This window comes from Mesoplodon bidens, assembly GCF_964165515.1.
Source record: "Mesoplodon bidens genome assembly, chromosome: 11".
In the NCBI taxonomy this organism is placed as follows: domain Eukaryota; kingdom Metazoa; phylum Chordata; class Mammalia; order Artiodactyla; family Ziphiidae; genus Mesoplodon; species Mesoplodon bidens.
Window position 1 is genome coordinate 21,935,374 of NC_138167.1, and position 13,096 is coordinate 21,948,469.

At 37.2% G+C, this 13,096-nt stretch overlaps 1 protein-coding gene across 5 annotated transcripts in view; it reads left to right on the forward strand.

The window, feature by feature from the left end:
* The window catches only part of BMAL2 (basic helix-loop-helix ARNT like 2), a 102,181-nt gene that overhangs the window by 44,280 nt on the left and 44,805 nt on the right, over positions 1 to 13,096 (forward strand). For 4 of the 5 annotated variants that reach the window (XM_081248993.1, XM_081248995.1, XM_081248996.1 and 1 more), the window contains exons 2-3: positions 2,754 to 2,904; positions 10,926 to 10,967. In XM_081248993.1, the coding sequence (XP_081105119.1) occupies positions 2,754 to 2,904; positions 10,926 to 10,967 (193 nt within the window). The remainder of the gene's footprint in view (positions 1 to 2,753; positions 2,905 to 10,925; positions 10,968 to 13,096) is intronic. The other variant, XM_081248994.1, reaches the window with a different exon arrangement.

A 13,096-nucleotide genomic window follows, 5' to 3' on the forward strand; every position in this document is an offset into this window, starting at 1 on the left:
AAATTTTTATAATTTTCTCCAGAGAGACCTTGTATACTTTTATTAGGTCATACATTTATTCCAAATACATTTATTATTTAGGTACTCTATATTTTTTGAAGTTATTATAAGTTATGTTTTTTAAAATATCATTTTCTTATAGTTTGTTACTGGTGATTAGAAAAGCAGTTGATTTTTATATATTGACTTTACAAACAGCCAACCTTGATACACTCCCTAGTTTTAATAATTTATATGTTGATTATTTTGTGTTTTTTGTATTCTCAATCATGTTGTTTCCCAATAATGACAAATTTTTTCTTCCTTTCCAATTCTTATACTTCATATATTGTTTTCTTGCCTTATTCTACTAGCATTTCTTCTAATACAGTGTTGAAAGGGGTACTGATAAAAGATCTTCTTGTTTCTGATTGTAAAAAGAATTCTTTCAGTGTTTCTTCATTAATATTTCTGAATCTATTAGGATAATCATATTTTTCCACTAAGCTTCTATTGTGGTAAATTATATTCATTAATTTACTAATATTAAACCAGTCTTGTGTTCCTGGGATAAAGCTGTCTTGGTCATGATGGGTTATTCTCTTTATACATTTCTGAATTTTGTTTGCTAATATTTTGTTAAGATTTTTGTATCTTTGTTCATGAATGAGATGGGCCTATAGTTATCCTTTCTTGTATTGCCATTGTTGAATTTTAATATCAAATTTCTATAAGCCTCTTAAAAAGAGTTGAGTTCACTATATATTGGGATAGTATGTGTAAGAAAGAATATAGGAATATGCAGGTCTTTATTTCTCTTTGCTTCCTTTTCTGTCAGTTAAAATTCTCTAGGGCCAAATATATGATATATTTATATGTAGAATCTTAAAAGTAATACAAATAAATTTATTTACAAAGCAGACTCACAGACATAGAAAACAAACTTATAGTTACCAAAGACAAAGTGCGAGGAGGGATAAATTAGGAGTATGGGATTAACAGATACTCACTTCTATATATAAAATAGATAAACAACAAGGATTTACTGTATAGCAGAGGGAACTATATTCAATATCTTATAATAACCTCTAATGGAGAAGAACCTGAAAAAGTACATATATATATATATGTACAATCGAATCGCTTTGCTGTACACCTGAAACTAACACAATTAGTGTGTCACAATTACATATTGTGAATTGACTATACCTCTAAAAAAAATTTCCTACGAATTTTTCCATTTCATCTAAATTTTCAAATTTTGAGAATAATGTTTTTCTAAATTCATGAGAATTTATCTTTTATACCTCTAGAGCATCTAAAATTATGACCCCATCTTCATTCCTATCTTTATTCATTTATTCCCTCTTTCCTTTTTTTGGAAAAATCTTGCCATAAGGTTATTAGAGTTTCCAGTGTTTTGGAAGAACCTATGTTTAGCTTTTTTGATCTGTACTAATCTGTATTCTACTTCATTATTTCTGGTATTATTTTAATGATTTCCTTTCTCCTAATTCTTTAGATTTATTTTAGTCTTCTTTTCCTAATTTCATAAAATAAATTATTAGCTCATTAAATTTCAATCTTTTTATGGTGTCTAGCATAATTACATTGTAGTCAGAAAATGTTTCATGTATAATATCAATCTTTTTGGTCCAGTATAAATGCCCCACAGGTACCTCAAAACAAACAACATTGGATTTTGAAGCTGCTAGGTATAGTGGTCTATATATGTCTATCATATCAAGCTTGTCTCTTGTGTGGATCAGATTTCTTATATCATTATTTTTGAATGCTCGCTCTATCAGTTACTGCTAGAGATGTGTTAAAAAGCTCCCACTCTTACTGTAAGATGTATTGCATTCTCCTTGTAAATATTGCTTATATATTTCAGTCTATGTTATAAGGTGCAAATGAGTTTAAACTGGTTAGGTCAATTTTAATATGAGAAATATATTCAGAGAGGCCTACATTTAGACTATAAGTTATTTTTAGTTCAGTGATTCTGATTTTTACATTTTATAAAACATTTAGTAAACTACAGTTTAGACCAGAAGGATTTTACTATCATATTTAGCAATTCAGGGTTAAAAATATTCATGCCCCTTAACCTTGTTAACTCATTTCTGGGATGCTATCCCCCCAAAAAACAAAAAACTAGAAGATGAAAAGAAATAACTGGTAGATAAAAAGTTTTATACACATAGATAAAGGCACCAAACATATTTATGATAGTGAAAAAAACCCAAATATACATTCCAACGATAGAAGAGTGGTTAAGTAGCTATGACACAGCTATACAATGGTATATTATGCAGCCGTTAGAATCATTTATAAAGAATTTGTAATAACACTAAAGTTATTATCACAATGATATGCAAATAATGCAGAGTATACACTATGACTTCAATTACTATAATAACAACTGTTGAAAAAATTCTACAAGGAAGTAATTGTAAATAGTAATATTAGTTGGTGAGATTTGGTTTTCCCCCTTCCTTTCTACTTTTTTGTGTTTTCCATATTTCCTACAATATCCATATATTTTTTTTCCAATTAGATAGGGAAAATAAACTTAAAAATATAGACTAACAATACATTTCTAACTAATATTTGGGTGTACATGATTAGTCTTTCATTCTATGTTATGTTGCTGTTTAGTTGACACTTTAAAATATCAAAGTAAAAAGCCATTTAAAATGTGGGATATGGATATGTATAAAGTAAGAGTTAGTGTTTCAAATAGATGCTTTATTGTGCTTTATGTCTCATAGGTAAAGTGTTGATCGAAGGGAACCAGTGCATTGCTGCCATGGTTTCCAGTCATCTGAGCCCATGGACAAAACCAGCAACTATTGGATCCTTCAGCCCACATGTGACAGAGTTTCCAAGAAAACGAAAAGGGAGTGATTCAGACCCATCCCAGTAAGTGAATTTGTTCCTCTAACCCCAAGAAATCTTTGACTCCAGGGAAAAAAGAAAAATAATACTTTTTTTTCTTTTAAAAACAAATTAAAACCTTTAGTTTCTTTTTATTTATTTATTTTTTTATTGAAGTATAGTTGATTTACAATGTTGTTAGTTTCTGGTGTACAGCAAAGTGATTCAGTTATACATATACATACATATTCTTTTTCATATTCTTTTCTATTATGGTTTATCACAGGATATTGAATATAGTTCCCTGTGCTTTACCATAGGACCTTGTTGTTTATCCATTCTATATGTAATAGTTTGCATCTGCTAGTCCTGAACTCCCAATCCAACCCTCCCCCTCCCCTTCCTTGGCAACCACAAGTCTGTTCTCAATGGCTGTGAGTCTATTTCTGTTTCATAGATAAGTTCATTTGTGTCATATTTTAGATTCCACATGTAAGTGATATCATATGATATCTTTCTCTTCCTGACTTACTTCGCTTAGTATGATAATCTGTAGGTCCATCCATGTAGCTGCACAAGACATCATTTCATTGTTTTTTTACAGCTGAGTAATATTCTGTTGTGTATATATATACCACATCTTCTTTAGAAAAAGACTACTTTTTAAATCATTATTTTTAATTACATGGTAATTAAAAATTTGGATAGGGTCAATTATTTATCCACCCAGCTGCCACCTCTGTCACTGACTGATCCAACTCTGAAGGTTATTAGGTATCCAGGAAGGTCAACTGGAGGTTAATTTGCTTAACATCTATGGTCACAGGAAGATATTTGCCTTCCTAATTGAAATACTTGACTTTGAGGAGAACATCTTCTTGCATGTTTGGCTTACAATAATATCACCACTTGCTTCTTTCCTTACTCATCATTCCTGTAACAACCAACCCTTGGTTATCTGTGGTGACTTTAATCAAATAAAACCCTTGTTTTCCCTGTTTAGTAAGCCAAGTAGATTATACAATCAATGCTGAGAATACTTACTATCTCCTGGTTCATTTTTATTGCCTAATGCAGCTTGCAGTCCCAAATATTCTTTAATGACCTCCCCAAGGCTGGGGGTTGATCAGTGGAAGTAATAGGACACAGTAAATATAGCAATCTAGAGCAATTCATTTTAGGCTGGTACTTTATGTAAATCACGAATGAAGGGAAAAATCCTGAGTGGGGGACAGGATGAGGACGTAATGAAACATCATAGCTCTTTATAACTCAGTTCTTCCCGGGACATTTTATATACTTTAGCTTCAGTTTCCAAGACAGCAGATTCAGTGTTATTCAAATATAAGTACTAACACACTTCCCAAGACACATATAAATGACTTAAAGATTATCTACTGTTTTTGGTTGTCTGTATTCTCTTAGTCTCTTCCAATAATGTGGATGATTGTAAATAACTACAGTTGATCAAGTGACAGTTTCTCTAGAACTGTTTGCTGTGCTACATCCTAGGTTATCAGTTGGTTAGTCCCCATTCACCTCGAGCTAGAAGTGACTGTCAGTCCTTTTTTATTTTCTTTAGAATCATAAGCACCGTTGTTCTTTCTTAATATCTAAATAAGAATGTGGCTTTCAAGTGAGAACTAGAGTCGCATGATTTTAAGCCACGTAGGGGCATGGTTGAGACCTTACAGTGGTTTTGAGAGTGGATGGGAAAATGAGGGCAGTGACACGGGAAATACTAGAAACATGCAAAGTAAGGACAGATAATGATTTTTTTGGCAGAAGGCAACACTAGAGATTATTTAGTCAATTACCCGCATTTTAGAAAATGAAGCAGCTGGAACTCAGAAATATCAAGTGCCTTGCCCAACATTATCCAGCTAGCTGGAATGCCTGATTGTCAGTGTGGTAGTTTCCTCATTACACCCTGGTTCCTATTTCTCTGCAACTGGAGGGGAGGGTGCTTCTAGCACATGAGAACAACCATGCTGTCCATTTTCCAGCATGTCTGGTAGGGGTGACCCAAGGCCTCCCTCCTTCCAGGTGAGGAATCATGAAAGAAAAAGTGGTGGAAAAACTTTCTCAGAATCCCTTTTCCTATCTCCTTTCAACAAGGGTAGAAATATCAGCATCCAGTGGCAGCAGGTAAGTCCTGGACTATCATTTGACATAATTCCTACTTGAAGACAGCATATAGTAGCAGCAGAAAGAGAGCGTACACCCCACTGATTTGCTCATTATCTATCCCAGAGCCTCTCCATTCTAACCCAATCCTTTCATCCCACCACTTTCCATTCTCTCTAATGAAATGAGGGATGTCAAAGTACTTTATGGATTTTACAAAGTACTGACTGTATAGCATCCTTCCCAGAGACTCGGGGCATGAAGTTGATTTCATTGGTGGAGCCTCCAAGTGTTGGATATATTTAAACAAAGAAGAATATATGAGAAGGTTCACCCTTTCTGCAGACTGTTGGGTTTGAGGGGAGAGCTGGTTCTTTAAAAGGGTCATTGATGAAGATTCCCTGGAATGTAGTCATTAACATTTACTGAGCACCTGCTATATGATACCCAGTAGACCAGGAGGGAGACACACAGATGAGATACAAGAAACTTGTACAAATGGGAAAGATACAAATAGTTATTGCACATCATGATAGCTTCCATAAGGGGGACCCTAGGTATTATAGGCAACAAGGAAACTTGGGTATTTAAATAATATTGGGATCAGAGTGAGGACAGCTTCCTGGAGATGTTGACTTAAGCTAAGTTTTGAATGAAGAATGGAAATGAGCCATTCGGAGCAGGAGTAGAGAAGGTACTTCAGGCAGAAGGAACAGCTGTGCAGAAGCACAGAGTATGAAGCAGCGCACTGCTGATCAGGAAACAAGTGGTTGTCACAGTAGAGCAGAGGGCACACCGGGAGGTGAGGTGGGTGGGCTATGAGACTTGAGAGGTACACATGGACTAGGTCATGAACCTCTGCTGAACTAAAGCGTCTGAAAAGTGTCTTTGCTAAAGAATCTGAAAAGTGTCTTGAATGCAGTAAGGAAAATGGAAGGATTTTAAGCATGAGAAGAGCTTGATCAGATTACATTTTAAACACTTTGCTGGCCTTTGCACTTTTTTTTTTTTTTTTTTTTTGCAGTACGTGGGCCTCTCACTGTTGTGGCCTCTCCCGTTGCGGAGCACAGGCTTCTGGACGCGCAGGCTCAGCGGCTGTGGCTCACGGGCCCAGCCGCTCCGCGGCATGTGGGATCTTCCCAGACTGGGGCACGAACCCGTGTCCCCTGCATCGGCAGGTGGACTCTCAACCACTGCGCCACCAGGGAAGCCCTGCCTTTGCACTTTTTAAAAAAACTTTTTATTGTAGTAAAATATATGTAACATAAAATTTGCTGTTTTAACCACTTTTAAGTGTACAATTAAGTGGCATTAATTACACTCATGGTGTGTACAACCATCACCACTGTTTCTGAAACTTTTTCATCACCCCAGTCAGAAACACGGTACCCACTAAATAGTAGTTCTCCATACCCTCTTTTCCCCCAGCCCCTGGTAACCTCTAGCCTACTTTCTAGCTCTAAGAATTTGCCTGTCCTAGACATTTCACATAATTGGAATCGTACAATATTTGTCTTTTTGTCTGTGGCTTATTTCACTTAGTGTAATGTTTTCAAATTGCACCTACGTTGTAGCATGTATTAGGATTTCATTCTTTTTTACAGCTAAATAATATTCCATTGTATGTATATACCACATTTTGCTTAACCATTCATTTTTTGGTGGATATTTGGGTTGTGCCCACCCTTTGGCTATTGTGAATAATGCTGCTATGAACATTGGTGTACAAGTATCTGAGTCCCTGCTTTCGATTCTTTTGGTTATACACCTATGAGTAAAATTGCTGGGTCAGATGGTAATTCTTTTTTTTTTTTTTTTTTTTTTGGAGATTCATCCTTTTTTTTTTTTTTTTTTTTTTTTCTTTTTGCGGTACGTGGGCCTCTCACTGCTGTGGCCTCTCCCATTGCGGAGCACAGGCTCCGGACGCGCAGGCCCAGCGGCCATGGCTCACGGGCCCAGCCGCTCCGCGGCATGTGGGATCCTCCCAGACCGGGGCACGAACCCGCGTCCCCTGCATCGGCAGGCGGACTCTCAACCACTGCGCCACCAGGGAGGCCCCATCCATTTTTTAAATCAATTAATTATTTATTTATTTTTGGTTGCATTGGGTCTTTGTTGCTTGTGTGCGGGCTTTCTCTAGTTGCAGCAAGCGGGGGCTACTCTTTGTTGCGGTGCGTGGGCTTCTCATTGTGGTGGCTTCTCGTTGCAGAGCATGGGCTCTAGGCGCATGGGTTTCAGTAGTTGTGGCACGTGGGCTCAGTAGTTGTGGCTCAGGGGCTCAGTAGTTGTGGCTCGCAGGCTCTAGAGCACAGGCTCAGTAGCTGTAGAGCACAGGCTTAGGTGCTCCACAGCATGTGGGATCTTCCCGGACCAGGGCTCGAACCCATGCCCCCTGCATTGGCAGGCGAGTTCTTAACCACTGCGCCACCAGGGAAGCCCCTCAGATGGTAATTGTATGTTTAATTTTTGAGGAACCACCAAACTAGTTTCCACAGTGCCTGCACCGTTTTACATTCCCACCAGAAATGTGTGAGGGATTCAATTTCTCCATTTTCTTGCTGGCACTTGTTATTTTCCATTAAAAAAAATTATCCTAGTACGTGTGAAGTGGTACAGATTTATATTTTCAAAGGATCACTCTGGAAACAGCATGGAGGATGGGCTGAAGGAGGAAAATCCAGCAAGCAGAGAAAACAGCTGAGAGATGGTTGCTAGGGAATAGGTTTTTCTGAGCATTGGTCCAAGAGAGTGGCCTAGGCAGGAAGGGCATGGAAAGGGAGGGACACATGATGGCACATTTAGAAGATGGAATCTCTAAGATTTCGTGCTTGTTCATGGGGGAGAGCGGAAATGTAAGAAGCATCCAGGTTTTCTGACTTGGACACCTAGATGGAGGATGGTATTTTCGTTCACAGAGGCTGAGGGAAAGATGATGAGTTCAGTTTTGGCCACAATGAGAGTGTGATGTTTATGGGATCTTCAAGTAGGTGGATGGATATGAAGGTCTGGAACTCAGGGTTGAGGCCTGGCCCGAAGATGGAGATTCAGACACCATTAATGTACAGAGAGCAAGTGGACTGGCATGGATGCATGTATGGAGTGGGAAGACTGGGGGGTCAGGGAGGAGGGGACGCCTACCCAGAAGGTGAGGAGACAAGGCTCTGAAGTGGGAGCGACATCTCAGAAACCGAAGGAAGAAAATTTTAAAAAGAGAAAGGCATAGAAAGCAGCAAATCTGGGGCTTCCCTGGTGGCGCAGTGGTTGAGAGTCCACCTGCCGATGCAGGGGACACGGGTTCCTGCCCCGGTCCGGGAAGATCCCACATGCCGTGGAGCGTCTGGGCCCGTGAGCCATGGCCGCTGAGCCTGCGCGTCCGGAGCCTGTGCTCCGCAACGGGAGAGGCCACAACAGTGAGAGGCCCGCGTACCGCAAAAAAAAAAAAAAAAAAGAAAGAGAAAAAAGAAAGCAGAAAATCTGGAGGCTGTTTTGACCGTATTTGCTTCCAATTTTGTTTGTGTTTGGTTGATTTAGGGATTCAAAATGCAGTGAAAGTAGTTTTCAAAGAAAGCTTGCACCGTGGTTTGGAAAAATTATGTTACTGTAATATAAGATGCTACACTAAGAAAATGCATCTAAGTAATGTGAATGTTGTTAATATCAGAGAGCTTATTAAAATTCATAAATAAAACATTATGACTGTAGACCAAATGCCAGCATGGAGAAAAATACAAAGAGCAAATTTACTAATTATCTAGGTGCATGCTGCTAACAAAGAAATGAATTATATGACTAATGACGTCATGCCTTTATTCTTTTCTGCAAGGGACCATTAAATAAAAGTGTATTTGGATTTCCTAAGTACAATAGGTTTGGATTTCACCAAGGAGGCAAGTTCAGTCAGTGAGTTAATTTGCTAAAACACATATAATCAAAGCAAAAGCATGATTTAAAATAGCCAAACTTTACCTTTTGGGATTGAAGTAATGTATATGTATATATAATTCCACACCATTAGGAAGAAAATCATTCATCTATATAATTATTTTCTGTTTTAGTCCATAAATATGAAGTCAGGCAGAAAAGAGAAAAAAAAAAAGCTGACTTAATCTAACCCTCTCTTTTGCTTCAAAGCTGTTTAATTTTATACCACAGAGCAGGCTGACAATGATCAAGGCATAGAGGAAGGTACACCAGCCAGCACAGAATAAGTTTCACTGGCCTCCTGTTAGGTCTGTGACCTTGAGCAGTCAGTAACCTTACTGGACCTCAACTCCTTCATGTGTAAAATCGGGGATAGTAATAACTACATGATTCTTATATGCTGTGAGAATGAAATAACACATGTGAAAATATTTTTGGTAAACTATCATCACAGCTATTTATTTAGACAGTGATAAGGAAAAGCATCCTTTGATTAAGGTTTTATCTTAGTGGTCCTTTTTTATTTGGAATATTTATATGCATCTGTTCATAAATTTTATTAACTTTTCTATAAACAGCATGTATTTATCTTTTTTAAGCGAAAAATATTCTTGAAACCTCAAATAAAAGACATCACACGAATAAAATAGTTCAAAGGTAGGTCAAACTTTTTTCAAAGCCTGGAAAATAATCATTGTTGAGTCTTCTAAGAGGGAAATTTGGCAAGATGAGTCAGAAGCCTTAAAATAGTTATCCATAAATTGTATGTCTAAGGGTTTATCCTAGGAGAATAATCAAAGATGGCATGCACCACAATAGTATTAGTCATACTATTTATAATATTGAAAAATTAGAATATTGAGATATCTAATAATAGAAAATTATTAAATAAATTATAGTGTAGTTAACCAATGGGCCACTATTTAATCATTACAAATCATATTCTCCAAGAATATTTGAAGCTACGGGAAAGAATTTATGTTACAGCGTTAAGTGAATAAGACAAGACATGAAAAATTTTACACTATGATCTGAATTTTGTTTATTTTATATATATATACATATATATAACACATCTACATAAATATCCTCCCATGCCCCACCCCACCCCCATCGCTAAGTAAAATAGTCAAAGCTATTTTTTGTTTGTATCTAGATACATGTCTAGGAAAGAGACTGGAGGGCGACCCATTGAAATATTGACTGTGATTATGATGAGATGGGTGCTTTGCCCTGAATTTTTTAAATGCCCTTTCAAAAAATGATATATTTGGGAACATATTTTTAAAAACACATATTTTAAAAAACCTATTCCGTCTGCATAGTTTTTTAATGTGGAAAGTATTCTATCACCATCAGTATATTTCACTTTGGTAGTGGTCTGGTGACTACATTTCTGAATAAACAAACACACCCATATAGCACATGTATGTATGTATATGTATATATAAATATTTATACACACACATATATATACATTTAGTATATTCGGCTAAGGCATATACTAATGTGAAAATTAATATTATTGGCAAGTGATCGGTTTCCAGTTTTTAAAAATATTTCTTACCATCTAGATGAATTTTCAGTTAAAATGAATTCCTTTTGATTAAAGATCTGAGATTCTTAATGTATTTTCAGCCTATTTTAATAGAGCTATTATAAAATTTTTGGCTAATCCATCAATTGTTTTAAAAATAGCTATTTTATTTAATGTTATTTCTATGAACATTATATTCCTTTTCAAGATTGTCATGGGATAATTTCTAAATAGAGCGGTAATTATTATTCATTGTCAGTTCACATAGTTTTGTTACCTGATGGGGATGAGGCACCTGTCAGCTTTAGTAGAGCAGCCCATGCAGACAGTAATAGTTGTTTCAATTAGGAGCTCAGGGTAGCATGCATAACTAAAGACTTAATAGGAATTAGGATGATTGGACTTAATCCCACATTTATTTCTCAAGAATTACTGAAAATCTGTTTCATGTAGTTTGATACTTTATCCTGCTTTTTTGTAGAATGGAAGATGGTGAACAACAAGTAAAAATGAAGTCCTTCAGGTATACTGAACTGTTGAGAGGGTACACGGTGGGTGGGAAAGGTTGCACACGTAGACCGTTAGCCAAAGCAAATGGTGATGTCAAGATAGAATGGATTCATGAATATTAGCTTTTTCTCATATGTTCTGCTCTGAGAAGATGCAGATACCTCAGGCCCAAATTGTGGTGCTCATAAGTTCCTTTCACTCTGATGAGCTCTTTTCCAGCTCTGGAATGCATGCAGGGAGTCAGGTGGGTGATGCCAGCGGTTCTGCTTCTCTGTCAGAGAAGCCAGGCAGATCCCACAGGGCAGGGTCCCTGCCACGTGCCTGCTTGCCCTGAGTCCAGAGCCTTCCCGAGCTCCCTCAGCCCTGCTGGACCACCTTTCAGCATAGGAAGTCTGAAATGGGAATTCATTTCCTTCTCCATGGAGCCAGAGGCCCCTGCCTTGAAGTAATGCAGCCACTCAGGGTGAAGAAGTAGGAGTGACTGGAAATAAATACAGTTCTAAAAACAAAACCAAACCATCTGATACCATCATCACATACCTTATACCTTTTTTCTCTCTCTACTTGAATAACATTTTGGCTTATGTGTCTTTAAATTTTTCTCAGAATAGCTATTTATTGAAAACAACTATTATTTTCTTGAAGCACTAGAGAAAACCTAATTCATCCAACAAGCAAACCAGAATTACTTACAAGGAGTGTCTGATTATTAGGACTCCATCACCATAAAGTCTGTCAGTTGTTTCTTCATATTCTTTCAACGTCAACAAGTTTTTTTTCCTACATCTGGCAACATGGCCAGATCTCAGTTTTGCTTTTTCTCCGTTTATTCTGTTTTTTTTTTTTAATATGACTCTGCAGAACACTGACATGGTTCAAAGTGACAGTAACAGTTCACAGAATTAAGAGCCAGAGCCCTGATAAATTATTAAGCAGAGAACTTGCCTCTGGGTAAATATGCCCTTCTTTAATAAAATTCTTTAAGAAGTCTTTTCAGGTGCACCTCCTTCAAGTAAAGTACCTTATTCAAAAACTGGCTGTTTCATCTTCCTCTGTCTTTCCTAGCTCCCAGCATCATCATTTGTTATTCCCAAGTGACCTTGCTCCTACCTGTTCTCATCTCCCTGAAAACCCTGGCTCTGAGAGAAGTCACTTTCTCTTCTGCTGTACATTCCTGGAATCAGGCATCTCTGTCCACTGCTACTGTCCATGCTAATGGGTAATATTGTTAGAAAGAAGAGGTGAACATTCTAGCAAGTAGATAATCATAACATTTTTAAAATCATAAATCTTTAATCTAAAAAGTTCTCATGGGGGAATTCCCTGGTCCAGTGGTTAGGACTCTGCACTTTCACTGCTGTGGCCTGGGTTCAATCTGGTCGGGGAACTAAGATCCTGCAAGCCGTGTGGTGTGGCCAAAAATAAACATAAATAAAAATTGCTCATGAATAGACCAAAGTATGAGCAGATAACTGCATTTTATGTAAATACACAGGTAACTTGAATTCCATCCAGTTCACCCCAGAGTACTTATTTTGTTCCAGGAGTGTCATTGGTCAAGCGTGAATGGTTGGGCGGATGGTGCTCCATCAGCGCTTCCCCCCTTAGCCCCACTCTTCCATCTAGTTTAAAGTCTCTAAAAACAGATCGGGACGAGTCTCCTGTTTTTCCTCTTTCCCATTAGATTGCCTTCCCCAAACTCTTCTTCTTCTTTTTTTTTTTTTTTTTTGTTTTAATATAACCTTTTTTTAAAATAGTTTTAGATTTACAGAAACATTGTGAAAACAGTACAAAGAGCTCCCATAGACACCATACCCACTTTCTCCTATTATTAACATGTTACATTCGTATGGCACATTTATCTCAATTAATGAACTGATATTGGTACACTAGTATTGAATAAAGTCCGTCTTTTATTTACGTCTTCTTAGTCTTCCCCTAATGCCCTTTTCTGTTTCAGGGGCTTACCCTGGATAGCACATTCCATGTAGACTCCTCTTGGCTGTGACAGTTTCTCAGACTTTCCTTGTTTTTGGTGACTTTGGCACTTTTGATGGATACTGGTCAGATATTTGGTAAAATGCCCCTTAATTGGGATTTGCCTGATATTTTTCTCATGATTAGGCTGGGGTTGTATGTGTT